Raw genomic sequence first — 25,482 nt, 5'->3', positions numbered from 1 at the left:
TGCTCCATTGACTACTTTAAATACACTTCCATGCAAACTATCCGCGACTCTTTAACTAACGAAAGCATAAACATTATCTACCGTCGTTACTTCTAACAGGATCGGCATTAACATCTTAGTTCAATATATCGATTATCTATTAACTTACAGCGTTGCTCTCACTGTGATTTCTCATGCCTGCAAACAACTTCTGCTCAGGTGAGCCTCGTGGAAAGCCCCCACCCTCGCGCTAATTTCAAACTGGTGTTTTCCCACAAGACGCGGCGAAACCGGATGTGACGTCATCGCATACCGATATATTTTACATGCAATGAATACACTTTAAGCACTTCTAATTCTAACTAGAAAATACTATTGAATGAATTACTAAGCGAAAATATTATAAACTAAATAACTGTCGTAAAGACAGCACAAGCGGTATTCAGCATCAGGAATTTATTTTTTCCCAACAGTTTTTTTTTGCCTGGTTGATATGCATATACCCCAAGACTGAATCAACAGAAAGAAAATAATTAAATAACTAATTCAAAATTTCAAAGTACTCCACAATTATGAAATGTAGTCACCTATCAGAAAATGATCACAATTATGATACAGGTGTATCCCACTTTACAAAGGTAGAGCGTTCCTATGAAACTTTTCTTAAATTGAAATGGCATAAAGCGAAGAACCATTAACTTCTATGGGAAAAATTTCCGTAAAAGCAAAAATCCTCTTTGTAATGCGAAACCAGGTTACTAATGTAGGTCTTTTGTAAAAAGCTAAGCGGCGTAAAGTGAACATTCGTAAAGCGGGGGACACCTGTATTCAAGTTTTAACAACACAAGTCTCAGATCGGTATCGATAAACTGCAGGCCACAAACTAACTGGTGAACAATTCGTCAATTCTTCTAATTATCTGGAAAATATCAACTCTTTCAAACCCACAAAGACTGATTTTCTTTTCCAAACTTAAATATAACCAAAGTGCTGTAAAGAAGAATGAACCACATACCTAGTCTTTACTGATGAATGCAGCAAAATTAGTTGGATATTAAAGATGAATAAAACACACTAATCACAAGTGAAAATAAAAACAACTTTTAATAGATTTAGTCCCGTTCCATTTTTACATATTGTCTTTTGTCTTTATATAAATCTATAGACTGAACACAACATTCCAACCAAGTATTAAAAATATAACAAAAACCTGGAAGTGTCAGAGTTAACACATTTAATGAGGGAAGAGTAGTGATCTTCTATTCTGTAAGGTCTCCAAAGTTTTGAATTGAAATACAACAGATTTCAGTAATTTTTGATCTTTCTCATTCCAATCATATTTCTTTCTGCTGGATACCTGAAGATATTGTAAACATCCTATACAAAATTATGCCCATCATGCCCAATATGAAATAAGTTACTGAATTTGAAATTGTGTCTTTTGGTTTATGTAAATTATTTTGCCCACTTCTGTTTCTTTTCCTTGTTCTTTTTCATCCGTTTCTTCTCCAAACGGGGATCTCCTTTCACTGTCGAATCTTGTTTTCTTTTGCCACTAAAGAAATTGAAAAAATTATACAAATTGAGCATATGTTCCTATTGAAAACTATATTTACCTAAAGAAGAGCAAGTTTGTGAAGCAGAAGAATATCTCACTGTTTGCAAGTTATTTAAAGATATTAATGCTTCAGGAATGATAAAGCACTTTAAAAATGTCATGAAATGGAATTTATAAATTTGTGTGTGTTTTGGACAGAACATAATTTACTTTTGATGGGTGTTGCATGTTGTCTCATTTCGCTGAATCGCCTTGACATCATACATATATACTACATTTTGTAGAACTTCTATTTTCTCTCACCCACATTCTCTCTTTAAAGAAAATCTTTCCCTGATTCTATCTAATTGTAACTGTGTTCAGACAGTTCATTCTATTAACACAGTGATGCTTCAAAAAAAAAAATTCAGTATACAGGTAAGCATGTCACCTTTGAATGCTGATAACTGTGGCACTCTTTCCTGTTGTCTTTAGTACTTCATTCCATTCATCGTCATTGCCACGGATCATATACCTGGTTAACAAAATTGATATTAATGTCTGCAGCCCAGACCAAGCAATACATCACATCTCTATGGTGCAGACAGAGGAGAGAGGAGAAGCATGGAAAATATCAAACAGCTTCCTAGAATTTAGGATATAGAGTTGGCCATCAAGAAATTATAATTATTTTCATTTTAACAGTAAGTTATAATGAAAACCAAAGTTTGTATAAAACTGATTAGTTGTCAATAATCATTTAAGTTTATATAATTAAAGGTTAATTCAAAAAAGAATTTTCACACCCATGCAAATTGAATATGTAAGAAAAATAGTCTTCAAAATAAGGCATCACGATGTAAATTAAGTCAAATTTGCCAGAACTATAATCGATCAAATATAATGGACAGAGTACCTTAATGCAAATGGAAATATTAAAACACAAGGGACATGTTCTTTAAAAGATAATTCTTGTGTCCTAAAGTGGCTTAGGGAGGTTAATTAAGCCATACAAACCAAGTTACTAACAAACAGAGTTCCTGACCTGTTAAGTCTTTCTAAAGTTCAGTGAAAGCAGTGCTATAACAGCATTAAATACTCTCGGGCTTGTGTTGGAAATCGGCCAGGGGCTCGGTCTCCTGCCACTCAGCACCCCCTGCTGGAAGTCGAGCAAACACAGTTGGAGCTTGGATGAAGATGTCAGTAATAGAGGCTACGTTCTCAGGATAATTCAACAAATGGTTAGGACTAACATGAGGAGAGATTCTTTCATTTACAACATCTTGATTCACTGAAAATGTCTTTCTCAAAAAAAACAACTCAGTCACTATGTTCCTTATATACAATGTTGGTTATGGATGATTACAATATGAGGGGATAGGGCAGTGAAGATGATCATGATCTCACTGATAACAGGTTTGAGAAGATCTATGGCCTTCCTTTTCCTCTATCCTATGTTCTAATTTTTTAACATTCACCATGAAGAAGCCCCCATTGATAACTGCTTAGTCAACTACATTATAAAAGCTGTAAGAGATTTTAATTTCACTTAAATGGTCCAAGAAACATCTGGTTAGAAACCTACCTTCTCCCCTTACAGATGATTGAACTAACAGAAATATATTTACCTGATAGAAAACAAATTATATCAACTACAATCATTTTCACCTGAGCAGGTTTTCAGTATTATGCGAGTATTAAAAATTCTAGGGTTAAATCTCCTAGAATCTTAACACAACCACACAACAGTCAAAGCAAATGTTATGTACTAAAGTTTGTGAAATAGGTTGTTAAAATAGGTGAAATAGGAAAGTTGTGAAATCAATTACACCCTTTATGCTTCTAGTTAGTAAAAGCAAAAAGAACACCAAGTTCATCAATCTGAATTCAATCTCATCAACACAATCTTACTGAGTTAGATCCATTCCCTTCAGCTTTTCAACTTCCTGCTTGTGTTTTTCTTCAAATTCTTTTGCTGCATCCTCCTTTAGAAAGAAACAACAGTATCAATACAAGCTATTTAGAAAGATGCTATATACCTGGCATGTAATCGTCTTCTTAAATAGCTCGAGAGATAAATTACTTTTAAGTGATATTTACTTGTTTTAAGTATATTTATCTAAAGCAATACATCAAATTTATTATTTCCAAGTATTCACTCAGACTTATCATGGCTAAGGGGATAACCTAGTGCTGATCCTGTGGTAATTGATTGTTGTATCTCTGATAAAAGATGATACAGGTTATGGATTCGTAACTTTTAGCCAAACACAGTTAAATGCTTTGCTTGATAATGAATCAAGCTGAATAAAAACTGACCAAAATGTCTTGGGCTTATTTGGACACAAATGGGTATATCAAGAGAGAGGCAATTATGTCGATCACCTCTAATATACATAATTATTGTATATTAAAAAGGTGCAGCTAGAGTCTGTAAAGGGCACTTTGCAAAGGACATAGACTGGATTATTCACCGATAGAGATGAACCCAAAGTGATAATTTTCAGACCGATAGCAGAGTTGAATTCCATTCAATCGATAAGAAATACACCAAGTTTGCAGCTACAATTAAAGTAGTGCCAGATTACATTAGATTGCAGACCACATAAATACATTACATTTTTATATATTATTTTTGTCACATCATGGAAATATCTCATTTATTTAGAAATATGGTGCAGAATATGCCGCGAGCCACACCACCCAGCAAACTCTGACTTAACCCTAACCTAATCAAGGGACACTTTACAATGACAAATTTACCTACCAACCTGTACGTCTTTGGAATGTGGGAGAAAACCGGGGCACCCAGAGAAAACCCATGCATTCCATGCAGAGGACATACAGACTCCTTACAGGAGACAATGGAATTGAACTCCAAACTCTGATGCCCCACACTGTAATCGCGTTGCACTAACTGCTACTCTATCATGGCACTCAGTCTACACAGGATAAGCTTAGAATTGGAACAACAAAAAACACATTTAATTTTTATTTTTTAAATTTAGAGATACACAATGGTAACTGGCTCTTTGGACCCAATGACACCCGCGTGACCAATTAACCTGCCAACCCATACGTCTTTGGGATTTGGGAGGAAATCATAGCACCTAGAAAACTACGCAGTCTTGGGAGAGGTTATAGAAACTCCTTACAAGCAGCGGCAGGAATTGAACCCACGTTGCTGGTGCTGTAAAGTGTTACGCAACTGCTATGCTTGTTTCATATTTTGTGTTGTGCTTTAGAATAATTGTATACAGTTTTAAAGAGAGTAATGCCTCAGGATTGTGCTGCTCTGCCACGCATCGTCGTAGAGTTATACAGTACGGAAGCTTATGCTTTGGTCCGACTCATCCTATCCAACCAAGAAACCAACTTAATCTAGTACCATTTGCCTGGATTTGGCCCATATCAGTCTAAATCTTTCTTGTCCATGTACCTGCGAAAATGTCTTTTAAATGCTGTAATTGTCCCACAAAAATAAGATTAATTATAACGCTTTTGTGTTAAATGTCTACAATTATATCAAAATGCAGTCAAAGAAATCATTTACTGCATATTAAACTATTTATTCCTAAACAAATCGATCAGTACATACCAGATCCTCAGAGAGTGATTTGACTGTAGGTTCCATGACTACCTCCTTCGCAGTAATCATTTGCTGTTCCACATCTTTCTCCAGGATGCGATTGAAGAGCTAACACACACAAAAAAAAAGTCTATTTTTCCAAAAAATTTTCAACCAACAGTTAATATGGGATAGATGTAATTTTGCTCATCAGCTTCCAGATTACCAATCATTTCAAATTAAATGTCTTGGGTACAATACTTTCAATTTAAAGGTAGCAGAGACAGATGTGATGTTAGAAATAAGCTGTTAATTGACACTGTATTTTCAGTAAATACCAATACATTTAGAGCATCACCTCCTGACCCCAAACAAACTTTATTCTGGAACTACCATCAAAATAACAAAAACTTGTTTGCATTTTATAATTGATTTATTATCTTGTAGATCCACAATTTGACATATAAAGATCAAAATATATTTCTATGGATATGCAAGCCAAATACAGAATTTTGACAAGTACTGATCATCATTAACTTTGTTCCAAAGGCAGATGATGCTTCAATACACAGCTTCATAGTAGAAGGTTCTGCAATAATGTTTTTACAATTGACTACAAAGAGCACTGTTTATTTAATGATTCAGTTACCTGGACAACTTTGCGGATTAACCGGTTGAAAAGACCCATTAATTGACTACTTGGAAGATCAATTTCCTTCTCGAGCTGGTCAATAGATTTGTGTTGAAGTCCAATACCCAGTAGTAATGCCTTAAAATAGGATGAGGTCACATATGAATTTAAACTCTTGCTAAGATATTTTTCCATTAAACTTTTCATTTTACAACACCAATCTCAAAGTAGAAATTATTACTAATAGGTAATTTGTAATTTTTCCTGAAAATAATTGTGATAGTTATTCGAAAAAGCAGCTAAAACCTTAAAAACCCTCCCTCAAGAACTTAAACACAAGAGATTCTGCAGATGCTGGAAATCCAGAGTAACCCATGCAAAATGCTGGAGGAACTCATCAGGTCAGGCAGCGTCTACAGAAAGACTTTCTTATTCCATCTCCTTTCCAATGCTGAAGAAGGGTCTCAGCCTGAAACGTCAACTGCTTATTCCTTTCATTGAAGCTGCTTGACCTGCTAAGACCCTCAAGAACTTGCTCAAATGCCTGCACATTAGGACAGAATACTGTGCCAATCACGGCATGAATCATGAAAATAAGATTGAAGGATGCAATAGTATTATCAACATTATCACAAAATGAAATAGTATTATCAATATTATCACAAATTCACCAAAGGGAATGGTTTTCAACTACTAGGGCTTCAGCTGTTCAATTGAACACAGTGGGAATAAAATGCTTTAAATTTTTTTTTACTTAAGTCAGCACTTTCACACTAAATATTACCATACTGAAGTCTGAAAATTTAATTGCTGACAATCACTTTAAGATCTAAACACTTACAAATTAGGAGGCCTCTTGACCCCCCTGCCTACCCTGCCATTTAATATCATGGATATTTGGTTGTAACATCAACTTTATTTTTGTATCTGTCCTCAGAAATCTTTCACCCTTACTTGTTTATCAAGAATCTATCCAATGAACTATGTTCCCCAGCACCAAAATGAATCATGGGACATCTAACAGACAATTTGAACTCCAATCCAATCTTACTGTCATTGTGTAAAATAACTGCCTCAAAGTTTTGTTTAAAGATTTTCAATCTTCACGTCTGTACTCGTTTATGGAAACTAAGTGTAAGTGCTTCATAACTTAAAAAGAATTGATGGAAAATGTTAGGTTTGAGAATCCATTAATATTAGAAATATTGGGTGCAAAATTGAATTATTCATGTCAAATAATGTGAACACAATCCATAAGCTGAAATTTAGTGTAATACGTACAGACTGTGCAACAGATAATGAGATATCATCAAGCTGGTTCAAAAAGTACAGCTGAGAAATACAAGGGATCATATCCATGATTAGGTGGTAGTCCACCATATTCCTTGAGTACATCTCCAAACGTTTCAAATCATATGGTGTAAATTTAGCTTCCAGCTGAGATCTGCTTAGTGCTGAAAGAGAGAAAAGTATATCAATAAAATCAATATTTGCATAGAAAGATTAATTTTAGTGTACTGGCCACCACAACATGCAAGCTACACAATAAAAATTTTTTTTAATCTATCACTTGAGGAGTCCAAGATTATTTTGCATCCCTGGAATATCTCCTTTGGTTGAGAAAGGTGACAACTTGATTAAATTTTAAATGCAATTCTCATCCCAATGGGCAGAGTGTAAACCAGTAATGCTGAACTCCATATTATAAAAGATTCATAAAAGAATATCAATGACTGTAAGTCAGGAGGGTATACAAGATGTGCCCTACACCTATATTTGGCTAAACAAGATGTTAATAGGAGGTTGGAGAGGCTAGGGAATGCATTCTACATTTATTTATCTTAAACAGATTTTGCCAGAGGTTGAAGTATTAACCTTCAAAAACAAATTAATAATCCATTTTAAAATGTCATGTGATCACTATTTTTGGAACATATTGTGAAAAGAAACACAAAATATCCACTATAAACAAGTTAAAATGTTCAACAGATTTTTTAAATTGTCATGTAGATAAGGTTTATCTTAATTTTACATTTTATGTTATTGTAGCGATGTGCTACACACAGCGTTGAAATAACGACACGCAGTCGATAAGTCATTTCGAGACTAGCTTATTCAAACTTCGCGGCGCTGGCATTTAATCCCTAGCGCCTGCCCTCTCCGGGCGGAAATGATGTCAGAGGTGCATTACCAAAGTCTCTCCCTGCACGCTGGCTATTTGTGAGCCGGTTCGCCTGCGCAGAAAGTGGGTCGCCACATAACCCCCCCCCCCCCACAGAACCAGCGATACACCCCCCAACGTCCAGAGTCTGGATCAGCCTCTGTTTGGGAAGTCTGCCTCTGCGCTGCAGTGCCTAAACCTCAACCGGCTGCGCCAAGTCCATATGGGCTGGTTAGAGTCGGTCCACCGTGAAAACCTCCTCTCTCCCCCAACGTCCAGAACATACGTGGACCCGTTGTTGTTGATCACCGTGAACGGTCCCTCTTACGGTCGCTGTAGCGGTGCCCGGTGTCTGCCCCTCCATAAAAACACAAACTTACAGCTTTGCAGGTCTTTGGGTACATGGGTCGGGGTCCGTCCGTGCTGTGAAGTTGGTACGGGAGCCAGGTTGCCGAGCCTTTCGTGTAGCCTGTGCAGGACTGCTGCGGGTTCTTCCTCTTGCCCCCTTGGGGCTGGTATGAACTCTCCCGAGACGGCCAGGGGCGCACTGTACACCAACTCAGCCGACGAGGCATGTAGATCCTCTTTGGGCGCTGTGTGAATTCCAAGCAGGACCCAGGGGTGCTCGTCCACCCAGTTAGGTCCTCTCAGGCGGGCCATGAGAGCCGACTTCAAGTGACGGTAGAAGCATTCCACTAGTCCGTTGGACTGTGGGTGGTAGGCAGTTGTGTGGTGTAGCTGCGTTCACAACAGGCTGGCCACAGATGACCACAGGCTGGAGGTGAACTGGGCGCCTCTGTCGGAGGTAATGTGGGCCGGTACCCCGAAGCGTGCTATCCAGGTTGCAATCAGTGCTGGGGCGCAGGAGTCAGCAGATGTGTCGGTGAGCGGGACCACCTCTGGCCACCTCGTGAACCGGTCTACCATAGTTAGGAGGTACCGCGCTCCTCGGGACACTGGTAGGGGGCCCACAATATCCACATTAATGTGGTCGAACCTCCGGTGGGTGGGTTCGAACTGCTGCGGTGGGGCTTTAGTGGGGCCGCTGCACCTTGGCTGTTTGGCACTGTGCGCACACTCTGGCCCATTCACTGACCTGCTTGCGAAGTCCGTGCCATGCAAACTTGTTGGAGATCAGCCAGACGGTTGTCCTGATAGATGGTTGCGCCAAACCGTGTATGGAGTCGAAAACTTGCTGCCTCCAGGCTGCCGGGATGATGGGGCGAGGTTGGCTGGTAGCCACGTCGCACAGGAGGGTCCTCTCACCTGGGCCTATGAGAAAGTCTTGCAGCTGCAAACCCAAGACTGCGGTCCTGTAGCTGGGCATATTGTCGACTGCCTGCTGCACCTCCACCAGTGCTGCATAGTCCACCCCCAGGGACAGGGCCTGGTTAGCTGGTCTGGAGATTGCGTCCGCAATGACATTGTCCTTTTCCGAGACATGCTGGATGTCCATCGTGTACTCGGAGATGTAGGACAGATGTCGCTGCTGGCGAGCCGACCAGGGATCGGACACCTTCGTGAACGCGAAGGTCAATGGTTTGTGGTCCATGAACGTGGTGAACGGCCTGCTTTCTAAGAAGTACCTGAAATGCCGGATTGCCAGATACAGTTCCAACAGCTCCCGGTAGAAAGCACTGTACTTGAGTTCAGGTGGTCGTAGGTGCTTGCTGAAGAACGCCAGGGGTTGCCAGCACCCCTCGATGAGCTGCTCCAGCACTGACTGCTGTCGGATGCGTCCACCGTGAGGGCGGTCAGAACGTCCGTCCTAGGGTGCACCAGCATCGCGGCATCTGCCAAGGCTTCCTTGGCTTTAACGAAAGCGGCCGCAGCCTCCTCATCCCAAGTAATGTCCTTGCCTTTACCCGACATCAGGGTGTACAAAGGGCTCGTGATACGGGCTGCTGAGGGGAGGAAACGGTGGTAGAAGTTCACCATTCCAACGAACTCCTGCAGGCCTTTGACCGTGTTGGGCCGGGCAAAGTGGCGGATCGCGTCTACCTTGCCGGGCCGAGGTGTTGCCCCATCTTTGATAATCCTGTAGCCCAGGAAGTCAATGGTATCGAGACTGAACTGGCATTTGGCTGGGTTGATCGTGAAGCCGAAATCACTCAGGTGGGAGTAGAGCTGGCGGAGGTGGGACAGATGCTCCTGACGACTACTGCTGTTCATAAGCATGTCGTCCAAATAGATGAACGCAAAGTCCAGGTCGCGTCCCACTACATCCATTAGCCACTGGAACATCTGTGCGGCATTCTTCAGGATTCGGAGGAACTCGAACAGGCCGAACGGGGTGATGAGTGCTGTTTTGGGGATGTCTTCAGGGTGCACCGGGATTTGATGGTATCCCCAGACGAGGTCTACTTTGGAAAAGATTCTTGCCCCGTGTAGGTTTGCTGCAAAGTCCTGTATGTGCAGCATGGGGTAGCAGTCTGGAGTTGTAGCCTTGTTCAGTCTGCGGTAGTCGCCGCATGGTCTCCAACCCCCAGCTGCTTTACGCACCATGTGCAGGGGGGAGGCCCATGGGCTGTTGGACCTCCGTACGATCCCCAGTTCCTCCATCCTCTTGAACTCCTCCTTCGCCAGGCGGAGCTTTTCCGGAGGGAGCCTTCGTGCGCGGGCGTGGAGGGGTGGTCCCTGGGTCGGAATGTGGTGCTGTACCCCGTGTCTGGGCATGGCTGCCGTGAACTGCGATGTCAGAATCGATGGAAAGTCCGCCAGTTTTCTGGTGAATTTGTTGTCCAACAGCGTGATGGAGTCCAGGTGTGGGGCTGGCAACTTGGCTTCACCAAGGGAGAATGTCTGGAAAGTCTCGGCATGTACCAGTCTTTTCCCTTGCAAGTCAACCAGCAGGCTATGAGCTCGCAAGAAGTCTGCCCCCAGGAGTGGCTGGGCCACGGCGCCCAGTGTGAAGTCCCACGTGAACCGGCTGGTGCCGAACTGCAGCTGCACTGTGCGGGTGCCGTAGGTCCGTATCGTGCTGCCGTTTGCGGCCCTCAGGGTGGGTCCTGGCTTCCTGTTGCAGGTGTCATACCCCGTCGAGGGCAAGATGCTGATTTCCGCTCCGGTGTCGACCAAGAAGGTGCGTCCCGACTGTTTGTCCCAGACGTACAAGAGGCTGTCCTGGTGGCCAGCCGCCTTAGTCATTAGCAGCAGCTGGCCCTGGCCCTTGCAGGGCGGGTGACAAGGGTGGGCTTTTGTGCCCCACCAATGGTGGTAGAATCACCACTGTTCACTGTCCTCCTGCCCTCTGTGTTATGTGCGCCCCCTGCCGGGCCTGGTCTGGTCCACTGTTGGGCGCGTGGCCAGGTAATCTGACCGACCAATGCCATGCTCTCCCTCTTGGCTTTCCACAGCACGTCTGCCCGGGCCACCACCTTCCGGGGGTCGCCAAAATCTGCGTCGGCCAGCAGCAGATGTATGTCCTCGGGCAGATGCTCTAGGAACGCTTGCTCGAACATCAGGCAGGGTTTGTGTCCATCAGCCAGGGCCAGCATCTCGTTCATCAATGCTGACGGCAGCCAGTCTCCCAAACTGTCCAGGTGAAGCAGGCGGGCACCCCGCTCACACTGTGAGAGGCCAAAGGTCTCAATGAGCAGCGCTTTGGATGCTTCATATTTGCCTTCTTCCGGGGGCGACAGTATGAAATCCGCAACCTGGGCGGCCGTCTCCTGGTCAAGGGCGCTCACCACGTGATAGTAACGCGTGGAATCAGAAGATATCTGCCGAATCTGGAACTGGGCTTCTGCTTGGCTAAACCACACGCGTGGTCGCAGCGTCCAGAAAGTCGGCAGTTTTAGCAAAACTGCGTGAACAGAGGAAGAGTCGGTCATCTTTGGTCCAAATCTCGTTTGGACCGTCGGGGTCACCAATGTAGCGATGTGCTACACACAGTGCTGAAGTAACAACACGCAGTCGGTAAGTGGTTTCAAGACTAGTTTATTCAAACTTCGCGGCACTGGCATTTAATCCCTAGCACCCGCCCTCTCCGGGCGGAAATGACGTCAGAGGTGCATTACCAAAGTCTCTCCCCATGCGCTGGCTATTTGTGAGCTGGTTCACCTGCGCAGAAAGTGGGTCGCCACATTATTATTAAACAAGCAGGAAAGGGCACCAAGTTTACTACTCTGGAAGACAGCTGCAGCTTAATCTTTCAAAAGTGTAAACCATGTATTGAACCCAGTGTTAAACATTTATACCTCAAATGAACAAACACTCTCAAGATACCATACTTTTAAAATGTTTTGATTAATTTAAATTCTGTCACAATGTTCTAACCACCTAAAATATTCTGGGTTCTCCTCATCCATGGTATTTAACTATTTATACCCCTTGTGTCTCAAAATTAATTCCAAAGAACAAAAGACCTTTGGAATCTTAACTCTTGCTGTTCTATGAATTTTGCCTAAATACCATCAACTGCATGATTGGAAAAATAACACTATAGATATAATAATTTATCCTTTCAGAAGAAACTTATGAATAAAACCTGTCCTTAAGGCACTGGTGCAAAATATGCCAAAGAGTAACAGCATCCTGCTCAACTACTGAAATGTAGTTCTCTAGACACCAAGAAAGTTTTGGGAGTGGACATGCATGCAACCAAAAATGAGTGGTTATCCAGTTAACTTCTGACAGGAATTTAAAAAGGTGAAATTATTGCACATACACCAATCATACCAAAAGCCTTCACCGTTGACACACAACAAATTCAAAGCCATACCTGCATCAAAGTTTCTGAAGTAAGAGCAACCCTGTAATAATATCTACATTGTTGTTTAACTGTTATAATTTATACTAACTGCTCAATCACCGAAACTACTGAGTATTCTACAGTGGATTCACCTGTTATGATTTTGCTTGTCACTGCACTTAAGAAACAACTTTCATGAACACAATACTTGGTTGGTTACTTACATTGTTTTGATTCCTCTTTCATGTTTTTATTCTGAAGTATATTCAGTGCCACAGAGGGAGGGAAATTACTGAACTGGTAGCCCAGGAGAGACAGAAACCGTCTTCGAAAATCTGTGCAGAGACAATTGCAAGTTTATCCATATATTTGCACATTCAATAGGATTGCTTCAACACTGTTTCCCTTCAAAATATTACTTTCCTCTGCTTTTCAAACCACACTTATTATTTTAAGCCTGTATGATTAAAACATTTATTGCTTGTGCATCGAAGCTATCACTTTACATTAACTGAATATTTTTCTATTCTTAGGTTGAGATAACTGGTGATAATTATTTGGTTGAGGTTCTATCCATGAACTCAAATCTGAATTTGAAAATGTGCAAGGAAATGCAATTGTAAATCACCTCTGATTTGAAAGTTGGGAGTGCTGTGGATAGTCTGGAGGGTTGTCAGAAGCTAAAGCGTGACATCGATAGGATGCAGAACTGGACTCAGAAGTGGCAGATGGAGTTCAAACTAGATAAGTGTGAATTGGTTCATTTCAGTTGTTCAAATTTGAAGTCAGAATATAATATTAATGGTAAGACTCTTGGCAGGGTGGAGGATCAGTGAGATCTTTGGGTCCATGTCCATAGGACACTCAAAACTGCTATGCAGGTTGACAGTGTTGTTAAGAAAGTATATGGTGTGTTGGCATTCATCAGCCGTGGGGCAATGTTACAGCTATTTAAGACCTTAGTTAGACCCTAGTTGGAGTACTGTGTTCAGTTCTGATCACCTCATTACAGGAAGGTTGTGGATACTATAGAGAGAGTGGGGGAGATTTACAAGGATGTTGCCTGGATTGGAAAGCATGCCTTATAAAAAAAAGACTGACTGAACTTGGCCTTTTCCCCTTGGAGCAATGGAGGATGAGAGGTGACTTGACCTGATAGAGGTGTATAAGATGATGAGAGGCATTGATTGTGTGGATAGCCAGAGGCTTTTTCCCCAGAGCTGAAATGGCTAACACAAGGGGCATAGTTTTAAGGTGCTTGGAAGTAGGTACAGATGAGATGTCAGGAGTAAGTTTTTCACACACAGAATAGTGGGTATGTGGAATGCACTGCCAGCAAAGGTGGTAGAGGTGGATACAACAGGGTCTTTTAAGAGACTCTTAGATAGCTACATGCTTAGAAAAATAGAGGGCTGTGTGCTTGGGAAATTCTAGGCAGCTTCTAGAGTAGGTTACATAGTCGGCACAACATTGTGGGCCGAAAGGCCTGTAATGTGCTGTAGATTTCTATGTTCTATGAAGTTGGGATACGTGCACAAAACTCATGTACTACTTTAGCAGTGAGCATCGTGAACGCAAGCAGAGTGAGCGAGGAACAAATGAGAAAAATCTCCAAGGAGAAAAAGATCCAACAATAACTAAGTCAAATGAAACGGGTTATCACTGATCAAAAACTATTTGAGTAGCACACAACCTTCTTGAGGGTAAAGAGTGAGGGTAGTGCAGGAATCCTCCAGAATCGTACCACTCATCCACCAACTGCTTTACAATGCTGAAAGCAAAATCAGGCCAGGGAGGTGCAGAAGAGAATGTGACACCATGAGGTACAGGAATAAACAGGATGGGAGATGGTTCACAGCAATGATGGAACAAAGTAGCTTTAGGAGACCTAACAGTTGAAAGACAAGGATTTCCAAAACCACTGACACTGCCTTCTAAGTTATTGAGTAAAGAATATGCAGAGGGGACACAAAGTTCTGCAATGCAAGTATTGCAATCAGAAATCATCATTCAGGTAGAAACCAAAGTCAAAAGAGAAAGTGGACAAGGTCCTAAAGTCAAAGCATCTAGTAGTAGGGATGACATTTAAAAAAAGATATCAATTCCAATGCTATATGAGTAGCACTGGCATTGGAAGCTGGGTATCCAACTCATGGATAGTGCTTGGTAAAATGTTACTTACTACTGGTTTTGATGGATACTCGGGTAAAGTACTTCAGATGAAAAGTAAGAAGGGATGAGCCAAATAACAGCACAAGTTAAAACTGGGCCCTGGTGCATGGGCACTCAGAGGAAATGTGGGAAACAGGGCCTCAGCGTGCTTGAAGAGAGCAGAGGAAAATCACTTGGTGCCAAACCATCTACAGTGGCAAACAACTGGATGGCAGATGATCAGATTTACTATAATCAGAACAGATGGTAAATGACAAGCAGTTGAATGTGAATTTTGAGTGCTTGATTAACGACTGCAGAAGGCAAATAAGGTTGATGAGTTGCATACATATGGCTATGATTAAGGAAAAAACAGAAAACTAGCTTAAAGAGGAGAAAAATAGGAATTTTATTTAATTTTGTATAATAACAAGGGAAAAAAATCAGAATTTGCAACTATATTGCAGATCTTAGAGTAGCTTTTGGATGTCCTTAGAATACTGGAAATCCTGAAACTGCTATCAATAATTTGTTATGAGCCAGCAGGTTATGAGCCTTTGCTACACTTATTAGAAAATGCAGCAAATATGTTAGAATTAAGCTTAACTACCCAAAATTTTTATTATGAACTTGTCAGTAAATTACACCCAGGTCCAAAGAGCCACAAGAGGAGCCAAGAATGTTTCTCCTTGAAAAGAAAAGCTTTGCTAAAGGAGCCTCAGGAAGGAAAATGGTAATTTAATGTAACTTTCAAAAAGCCTGCTAGCTTAAAAACATCTAAATATAAATATTTTCAGTATTTTTAATAAAATATCCACTAATTTGTCAATTTAAAATGTTTGAAATTCTTCTTTTGAGCTTTTAGCATTCGTTTTCCCTTAGCTAAACTCCAGGTGGAAGGAAATACTTTCCTATGGTGGGAGAGTCTAAGACTAGTGGACACAACCTCAGAATAGAAGGGCATCCTTCTAGAATGAAGATGAGGAGAAATTTTGAATCTATGGAATTCTTTGCCACAGGCAGCTGTGGAGGCCAAGTCTTTATGTATGTTTAAGGAAGAGGTTGATAGATTCTTGATTGGTCAGGGCATGAAGGAAAATGGGGATAAGGCAGGAGATTGGGGCTAAGAGGAAAATTGGATTAGCCATGATGAACTGGTGGAGCAGGCTCGATGGGTCAAATGGCCTAATTCTGTTCCTATATGTTATGGTCTTTGATCATTTTTTGAATCTCTCAGAAATATTTGTAGTGCCTCATCACAAGGTTCCAAGGGGCATGAATAAACTAAATGCCATTATTTTGTTAACTTTTGTGGGGCAGGGGTTGGGGGTTAATTTTTTCCATGCCTCATTTATACCTTCAAGCCCTGACAATACAGCAGGTCTTGCCACCAAAAATCCTTCCTTTGTTTCCAATATTCCAAACAGAAACAACATAGCTAGGCTTATTATCCATCCACCTGGAGATTTGTATCACAACAAATGCTTCGTCAGGAAGGTTGAAACAAGAAAGAAAGGGATTAAAACAATAGCACTGGACAGAGATCATGCAGTAGAGAGAGATCAAAGACAGAAATATTTGGTTAGAATAAAGGAAGAGGAGCTCTTTTAACTGTTGCTTTTTACTATACCAAAAATTAGTGATTTGGTGAAGAAATAGGTTGATAAGCAAATAATAAAAAGGAGCAATCACTGGGATAGTTCTACTAAGTTGAAATAATGTAAAGGGAAAGGGGAGAGGGAAGAAATCCCCAATATCCATTCAAGGCTATTTCCTTGGTCTGTGTATTTCTAGCCCAAACAAAGAAGCAAGCAATACTGGATCTCGTTTTGAGGTAATAAGGTTGGGCAAGTGAAGCATATTTCAGCAGATCAATTTTTGGAAAATAATCATAATATACTTAGAGAAACAGACAGGAAGCATCAACAATTAAATTATTCAAAAGGAAGAATGTTTACATCAATGAATTTAAAAGGAGCTTTGGCCAAACGCACTGGAACAGCAAAACATTTAGCTTGTTCCTCTTCCTGTTGAAATATAAAAGATCAGAGTTATATAGAAAAACCAGGGAAGAGAGTCAGGTCATCAGTCAAAGAAAAACCACAGACACATTTGCTGAATGACTACCTCCTATGCTATATCACAATAGGTAGTAACCAATTTAAAATTAACAGGCCAATATCACTACTAAAGTTAAAAGATGGAAGCAACTTAGAATCACACAAGCTAATACAGTGGATTCTGGGTAACTGGGATACCTCAGGATCAGTGCATTTTGGTCCAATTAAGTGGGTGCCCCAAATAAAGTTACATGAAATAGTTAAGAAGTTATCTAAAAAACCTTTGAGTAACAAATTACTTAAATGAAATACAGAACAAATTAAAACATTACCAATACAGCACTATAAAACCTAATAGTAAGTGAGAGAGGATTTCATCCAGAGTACGTTGCTGTGTTATTTTGATTGACTGTAAATGAACAAAATCAGCATAGACACCTGGTGCAGATAATGGACTGCCTTCATACAATGCTTTCAACAATTGCATCTTTCAAATATTCATTTTCATTGTAAAATTCAAGATGATTATTGATAGCATCAAATTCTTTGTACTTCCTAGGGTGATGAAGTAGTGAAATTGTTTCATTTTCACTCCCGGCCATTTCTGGCATCTCCAAGCCTGAATGCTTGAAACCTCAGTGAGCGAAACAGTTCTGAATTGCCTTACTGCTTATTTCTCAACAACCATCTCAACAAAAATCTGTTTTTTCGAACACAAACACACACAGCTGATGCTATTCAAAAACTGTTCACTCCAAGCACAGCGTAGACTCTAACAGCCAAGCAAGTGATCGTGACTGATGCTCATTAGAAACTGTTCTCCAGAAGTGTACTGTCCCAATTAAGTGGCAAGTGTCCCAAATAAATGTTGGAAACCTTATTATTTTCTCAAACAAGAAAAAAATCAGCAGATGCTGGAATATACATACCAGAAATTTAAGAAATTGATGTCTTGCTACCAGATTGAAGGCTAACCAAATGGAATATAAGGTGTTGTTCATCCAACCAAAGTGTGGGCTCATCATGACAGTGGAGAAGGCCATCGATGGGCATATCGGACTGGGAATGGGAAGTGAAATTAAAATGGGTGGCCACTAGGAGATCCCGCTTTTTCTGGCGGCTGAAGCATAAATGCTTGGCAGAGCAGTCTCCCAATCTACATCGGATCTCACCTACAGGAGGCCACACCTGGAACACCAAACACAGTAAGTGATTCCAACAGACTCACTTGTGAAGTGTGACCTCACCTGGAGGGTCTGTTTGGAGCCCTGGATGGTAATGAGGGAGGAAGTGTAGGGGCAGGTGTAGCACTTGTTCCACTTTCAAGCGCAAGTGCCAGGAGGGAGATCAATAGGGAGGGATGAATGGACAAGGGAGAGATCCCTGCGGAAAGCAGAAAGTGGCGGAGGGTAAGACGTGCTTGGTGGTGGGATCCAGTTGAAGCTGGCAGAAGTTTCGGAGAATTATGTGCTGGACGCAGAATCTGGTGAGGTGGTAGGTGAGAACAAGAGGAACATTATCCCTGGTAGGGTGGCGAGGGGATGGGGTAAGAGCACACATGCGTGAAATGGAAGAGATTAGGTTGATGGCAGCATTGATGGTGAAAGAAGGGAAGCGCTTTTCTTTGAAGAAGGAGAACATCTCCTTCGTTCTAGAATGAAAAGCCTCATCCTGAAAACAGATGAGGCTGAGACAGAGGAACTGAAAGAAGAGGATGGCATTTTCACAAGTAAAGGGCGGGACGAGGTATAGTCCAGGTAGCTGTGAGAGTCCATGGGTTTGTAATGGACATCAGTGGATTAGCTGTCCCCGGGGATATAAACCATGAGATCGAGAAAGGGAAGGGAGGTGTCAGAAATGGAGCGGGTGAATTGTAGGGCAGGGTGGAAGTTGAAGGCAAAGTGGATGAAATTGACAAGCTCAGCACGGGTGCAGGAAGCAGCACCAATGCAGTCATCGATGTAGCATAGGAAAACTGTGGGACAGTCTCACCAGCGTAGGCTTGGAACATAAGACTGTTCCATATAGCCAACAAACAGGCAGGCATAGCTTCACCCTTTATTTGTAGGAAGTGGAAGGAACCAAAGGAAAAATTATTTAGAGTGAGGACAATTTCCATTAGGTGGAGGAGGGTGGCCATGGAGGGGAACTGGTTAGGTCTGGTGTCCAGAAAGAAACAGAGAGCTTTGAGGTCTTCCTGGTGGGGGATGGAGGTGTATAGGGTCTGGACATCCATAGTAAAAATAAGATGATGGGGGCCAGGGAGCCTGACATCCTTGAAAAGATCATGAGAAGTGTCATGGATGTAGGTAGGAAGGGACTGAACCAGGGACATAAAACAGAGTCAAGGTATGCAGATACGAGTTCAGTGGAGCAGGAACAAGCAGAAACAATGGGTCTACCTGGACAAGCGCATTTATGGATTTTAGGTAGGAGGTAGAAACAGGAAGTGCGGGGTGCGGGAACTATGAGGTTGGTGACGGTAAATGGGTGATATCCAGAGTCAGTAAGGTTGGTGATTGTGTGGGAGGCAATGGCTTGGTGTTGCTTAGTGGGGTCTGTTTGAGGGGTAAGTAAGAGGATGCATCTGAGAGTTGGCGGTGGGGCTCAGCAAGGTAGAGGTCAGTACACCAGCCAGCTGCAGCACCTCCCTTATCCGTGGGTTTCACGGTGAGGTTAGGATTAGTGTGGAGGGAATGGAGGGCTGAGAGTTTGGATGGAGTGAGGTTGGAATAGGCAAGAGGAGTGTTGAAGTCTAGACGGCTAACGTCCCTTCAGCAGCTGGAATGAAAAGGTCCAGAGCAGGCAGAAGACCAGGGCGAGTGTCCAGGAAAAGGAGGAGGGTTGAAGACGGGAGAAGGGATCATCGGTGCAGGGTGGGGTGTTCTTGTCAAAGAAATAGGCTTGAAGACAGAGGTGGCGGAAAAAGAGCTCAGTGTCATGGCGGGTGCAGAACTCACTGAGGTGTGGGAGCATGGGAACAGAAGTGAGGCCCTTACTGAGGACAGAACGTTCTGCCTCAGAGAGTGAAAAGTGAAAATCCGGCATGGATAAGAGCTGAGATCGGAGGGGGGAAGGGGGTTGGTAGTGTCTGAGGGAAGGGAGATTTGGGGTGTTCAGGGATGGCAGGTTGAGAGGAAGATGGAGTCTTCGAGGGCCCGAGAGCTGGCGATAGGACCTGAGAGAGACGGGATTGCAGTGTGGCAGTGAAATAAGGGGTGATGGGGGATCCAGTAGCAGTGTGTGAAGACCCGGCTTGGAGGTCAAAGCCAGAGATGGAGTTGGAGGTTGCATCATCGGCATTTTGGAGATGTCCAAGATTGTTGGAACCTGCATTAATGGCAGTGGAGTCCTGGTTATGAATCTGCTCTGGATTGTTAGAGTTGCTGAGGTCTGCAGCAGGGACTTCCTCAATTTGTTTTTGAGTTGTACCAAATAAGTGGCTGTCCCGATTAACCAATGGCCCAATTAACCAGAATCCACTGTATTCCAATCCCCAGCCATTAATCTGTTAATATACTATACCTGCCCAGTAGGCATGAAGCCAGTTCTTTTGTGCAGTTTCCACAAACTCCTCCTCATTCAATATTTTCAACATGATACAAGAATGTTCACCAGTCAAATCATTCTGCAATTAACCACAAATACTTCACTAATAGTTGTAAATTGCCTACATTTTTAAATGAACAGTTATAGCACAGTATATAGCTCTAGTTCAGAAACACAGGCATTGGATAGGATATTATTTAATAAGTTAAATGCAAGCTCTTAGCTATGAATTTGTGCAATGTATAACAAGGTTATTACTTAAGCAATGAGTCATTACTGTAAAGTTATAAACTTCTAAAAACCAATATGAAGCAATCTACCTTAATGTTTTATCACCAACAATCATAAATGTCGTTGATACAAGCTAACCTTCAAACTCATTTGTTTTAAATAATGAGAAGCTACATTAACAATAGATCTACACCCTGGAATTTAGGTGGCTAAGGGAATTTGATTCAGGAGAGAACTGATAAGATTAAATAAAGAGAAACTATAGGATTAGAGATCACAGTATAAAACTAGAGTTGGTCCTGCCATATTTATATTCATAAGTGGAAGAAGATTTCAATGTTCTCTGCAAAAAGCAACCCGGATTTAAATATGAGATTGTTAACTAAATGCGTTAAGGCAAACAGCAAAAGTGGGATATTTAGCTGCATCACTGTTCAGCGACGTTCTCGCTGAATGTTGAAATGGATCCAAAGGTTAAATGGCCCACTTCTGCTTTTTACTTCACTTTCCCTCATGCTCACAGTTATACTATGAACATCTTTGCCTCACCAAAGGTAATTCTAAGAAAATATAAAGGTGTGGCGGCTCATTTCCTAGCGTATGCGAACCGACTCACAATTAGATAGCCTACGGGGGTTTGCGAGCACAGAGCTTTGGAGCCTCTTCGCCATGGGGGGGCCGGTTGACAGAGGCTTAAAAGTGAGGCTGAAGTTTTCGAATAAAGTTTTTTCCTTCGACTGCAGTTACCGACTCCGTGTCGTAATTTTAGCGCTGCGTGTAGCACACCGCTACAATTGGTGACCCCGACGGTCCAAACGATTTTTGGACCAGAAATGACCAACGCCGCCTCTGTTCATGCGGTTTCATTGAAACTGCCGGGTTTCTGGACACAGCTCCCGGACCTATGGTTCCAGCAAGCCGAAGCCCAATTCCACGTTCGCCGGATCACCTCAGAAGACACCCGCTACTACTACGTGGTGGGCTCCCTCGACCAGGACACAGCTGCCCAGGTCACGGAGTTCGTACAGTCGCCCCCGGCAGACGGCAAGTACACGGAATTCAAAGCCCTGCTCCTCAAGACTTTCGGACTCTCACGGCGCGAGCGGGCTGCCCGTTTACTGCACCTGGATGGCTTGGGCGACAGACCTCCATCGGCTTTAATGAATGAGATGTTGTCTCTGGCCGAGGGACACACAGGCCTCATGTTTGAGCAGGCATTCCTGGAGCAGCTGCCCGAGGACATACGCCTGCTGCTGTCCGACGCGGATTTCAGTGACCCCCGGAAGGTGGCAGCCCGGGCGGACTTGCTGTGGAACGCCAAAAAGGTGAGCGGGGCGTCCATCGCACAGATCTCCCAGCCACGCTCCCGGCAGCAAACCAGTCCAGGCCCGGCCGCAGAGCCCACTAACCCCCGGCCCAATGAAGCCCGCCGTTGCCGCCCGCCCTGCAAGTTCCCGGGAAACGCCAGGGCCAGCCGCCGCTGATGGCTACGGCGGCTGGCCATCGGGATAGCCTCCTGTATGTGTGGGATAGAAGGTCGGGACGCCGGTTTTTGGTCGATACTGGGGCTGAGATCAGCGTTTTACCTCCGACGAGTTACGACACCCGCAGCAGGGCACCGGGTCCCCCCCTGAGGGCCGTGAATGGCAGCACTGTAAGGACCTATGGCACCCGTCAGGTGCAGCTACTGTTCGGCCCCAGCCAGTTCACGTGGGACTTCACACTGGCCGCCGTAGCCCAACCGCTTCTGGGTGCGGATTTTTTGCGAGCTCACAGCCTGCTGGTTGACCTGCCCAGGAAGAGACTGGTACACGCCGAGACCTTTCAGACGTTCTCCCTGGGCGCGGCCCGGTTGCCAGCCCCTCACCTCGGCTCCATCACGCTGTCCGACAACGACTTCACCAGGGTCCTGGCGGAGTTCCCATCGGTTCTGGCACCGCAGTTCACAGCAGCCATGCCCAGGCACGGCGTACAGCACCACATCCCGACACAGGGACCACCCCTCCATGCCCGTGCTCGGCGGCTTCCCCCGGACAAGCTCCGACTGGCGAAGGAGGAGTTCCAGAGAATGGAGGAATTGGGGATCATCCGGCGGTCCGACAGCCCCTGGGCTTCCCCCCTGCACATGGTGCCCAAAGCGACGGGGGGCTGGAGACCGTGCGGCGACTACCGCAGGCTGAACGAGGCTACCACACCGGACCGCTACCCTGTGCCGCACATTCAGGACTTTGCGGCAAACCTGCACGGCGCCCGGATCTTCTCCAAGGTCGACCTTGTCCGAGGGTACCATCAAATCCCGATGCATCCTGACGACGTCCCCAAAACGGCTCTCATCACCCCATTTGGCCTCTTCGAGTTCCTCCGCATGCCGTTCGGCCTGAAGAATGCCGCACAGACGTTCCAGCGGTTAATGGACGCGGTGGGACGGGACCTGGACTTCGCGTTCATCTATTTGGATGACATCCTCATAGCCAGCGGCAGTCGTCAGGAGCATCTGTCCCACCTCCGTCAACTCTGCGCCCGACTGAGTGAGTACGGTCTTACAATCAACCCTGCCAAATGCCAGTTCGGACTTGATACCACTGACTTCCTGGGCCACAGGATTACTAAAGACGGGGCAACCCCTCTGCCCGCTAAGGTAGATGCGGTCCGCCACTTCCCCCGACCCACCACGATCAAAGGCCTTCAGGAATTCGTAGGTATGGTCAATTTCTACCGCCGCTTCCTCCCTTCAGCTGCCCGGATCATGCGCCCCCTGTTCGCCCTGATGTCGGGTCCGAGCAAGGACATTACCTGGGACGAGGAGTCCGCCGCCGCTTTCGTTCAAACGAAGGAAGCTTTGGCTGACGCCGCAATGCTAGTACATCCCAGAATGGACACCCCTACCGCCCTCACAGTGGACGCATCAAACACGGCAGTCGGTGGGGTGCTGGAGCAGCTCATCGCAGGTCGCTGGCAACCCCTGGCGTTTTTCAGCAAACACCTGCGGCCACCCGAGCTCAAGTACAGTGCTTTTGACCGGGAACTGTTGGCGCTCTACCTGGCAATCCGGCATTTCAGGTACTTCCTAGAAGGTCGGCCCTTCACCACGTTCACGGACCACAAACCGCTTACCTTTGCGTTTACGAAAGCATCCGACCCCTGGTCATCCCGCCAGCAACGCCACCTGTCCTACATCTCTGAATACACAACGGATGTCCGGCACGTCTCGGGTAAGGACAATGTCGTGGCGGATGCGCTCTCTCGCCCTACCGTTCATGCCCTTTCCCAAGGGGTAGACTTTGAGGCACTGGCAGAGGCACAGCAGGTAGATGAGGAGATTCCGAGTTACAGGACTGCAGTCTCTGGTTTGCAGCTCCAGGACCTCCCCGTGGGCCCAGGTGAGAGGACCCTACTCTGTGACGTCACCACCAGCCAGCCCCGTCCGGTCGTCCCCGCAGCCTGGCGGCGACGTGTTTTCGACTCCATTCATAACTTGGCGCATCCCTCCATCCGGACAACTGTCCGGATGGTTTCCAGCAGGTTCGTTTGGCACGGACTCCGCAAACAGGTCAGTGAATGGGCCAGGACGTGCATGCACTGCCAGACGGCCAAGGTTCAGCGGCACACCAAAGCCCCACCGCAGCAGTTCCATCCCGCCCACCGGCGTTTCGACCACATTCATGTGGATATCGTGGGCCCCCTGCCAGTGTCGCGCGGAGCGCGTTACCTCCTGACTATCGTGGACCGGTTCACAAGATGGCCAGAGGCGGTCCCGCTCACCGACACCACCTTCGAATCTTGCGCCCGAGCCCTGATCGCCACCTGGATATCCCGCTTTGGTGTACCAGCCCACATTACCTCCGACAGAGGTGCCCAGTTCACCTCCAGCCTGTGGTCAGCTATGGCCAGCCTTTTGGGGACTCAGCTGCACCACACCACTGCCTACCACCCACAGTCGAACGGGCTAGTGGAGCGTTTCCACCGTCACCTGAAGTCGGCCCTCATGGCCCGCCTGCGAGGAGCCAACTGGGCGGATGAGCTTCCCTGGGTCCTTCTCGGCATCCGCACAGCGCCCAAGGACGACCTGCACGCCTCGTCGGCCGAGTTGGTATACGGCGCGCCCCTGGCCGTCCCCGGGGAGTTCCTACCAGCCCCGAGGGGGCAAGAGGAAGAACCCGCTGCAGTCCTGGGCAGACTTCGCGAGAAGCTCGGTAACCTGGCCCCCATACCCACTTCACAGCATGGGCGGCACCCGACCTGCGTACCCAAAGACCTACGGAACTGTAAGTTTGTGTTTGTACGAAGGGGCGGGCATCGGCCACCGCTGCAGCGGCCATACGAGGGGCCGTTTACGGTGCTCCGGAACAACGGGTCCACGTTCGTGCTGGACGTTGGGGGGAAGGAGGAGGTTTTCACGGTGGACCGCCTCAAGCCGGCCCATGTGGACCTGGCGCAACCGGCCGAGTTTCCGGCGCCTCGGCGCAGAGGCCGACCTCCCAAGCAGGTTCTGGCCCAGGCTGTGGACATTGGGGGGTGTATCGCCGGTTCTGGGGGGGGGTTATGTGGCGGCTCATTTCCTAGCGTATGCGAACCGACTCACAATTAGATAGCCTACGGGGGTTTGCGAGCACAGAGCTTTGGAGCCTCTTCGCCATGGGGGGGCCGGTTGACAGAGGCTTAAAAGTGAGGCTGAAGTTTTCGAATAAAGTTTTTTCCTTCGACTGCAGTTACCGACTCCGTGTCGTAATTTTAGCGCTGCGTGTAGCACACCGCTACAAAGGAAGATAATTTAAAATAAACAGCTTGCAAATGCAGCTTGTTGTTTTATGAATTGAAACCTTGGCTACTTGAAACAACTAGTTTTTATAAATGTCTCAAAGAGATAGCATGATTATTAACGTAACTATACACTGGTGTTATTAATTACATACACCACTATA

General features: G+C 44.8%; 1 protein-coding gene across 1 annotated transcript in view; it reads right to left on the bottom strand.

Annotated features, from left to right (window-relative positions):
* Positions 1–1,064: 1,064 nt before the first annotated feature.
* Positions 1,065–25,482, bottom strand: part of nat10 (N-acetyltransferase 10) — a 70,809-nt gene continuing 46,391 nt past the window's right edge. Inside the window, exons 22-29 of the mRNA XM_059975948.1 lie at positions 20,306–20,408; positions 12,794–12,904; positions 6,997–7,169; positions 5,734–5,853; positions 5,115–5,213; positions 3,428–3,501; positions 1,968–2,051; positions 1,065–1,534 (exon numbers count right to left, since the gene is read on the bottom strand). Coding sequence (XP_059831931.1) covers positions 1,435–1,534; positions 1,968–2,051; positions 3,428–3,501; positions 5,115–5,213; positions 5,734–5,853; positions 6,997–7,169; positions 12,794–12,904; positions 20,306–20,408 — 864 coding nt within the window. The 3' untranslated portion in view covers positions 1,065–1,434. The remainder of the gene's footprint in view (positions 1,535–1,967; positions 2,052–3,427; positions 3,502–5,114; positions 5,214–5,733; positions 5,854–6,996; positions 7,170–12,793; positions 12,905–20,305; positions 20,409–25,482) is intronic.

Source organism: Hypanus sabinus, chromosome 7 (genome assembly GCF_030144855.1).
Source record: "Hypanus sabinus isolate sHypSab1 chromosome 7, sHypSab1.hap1, whole genome shotgun sequence".
NCBI lineage: Eukaryota > Metazoa > Chordata > Chondrichthyes > Myliobatiformes > Dasyatidae > Hypanus > Hypanus sabinus.
This window is presented reverse-complemented; position numbering and strand designations above follow the sequence as displayed.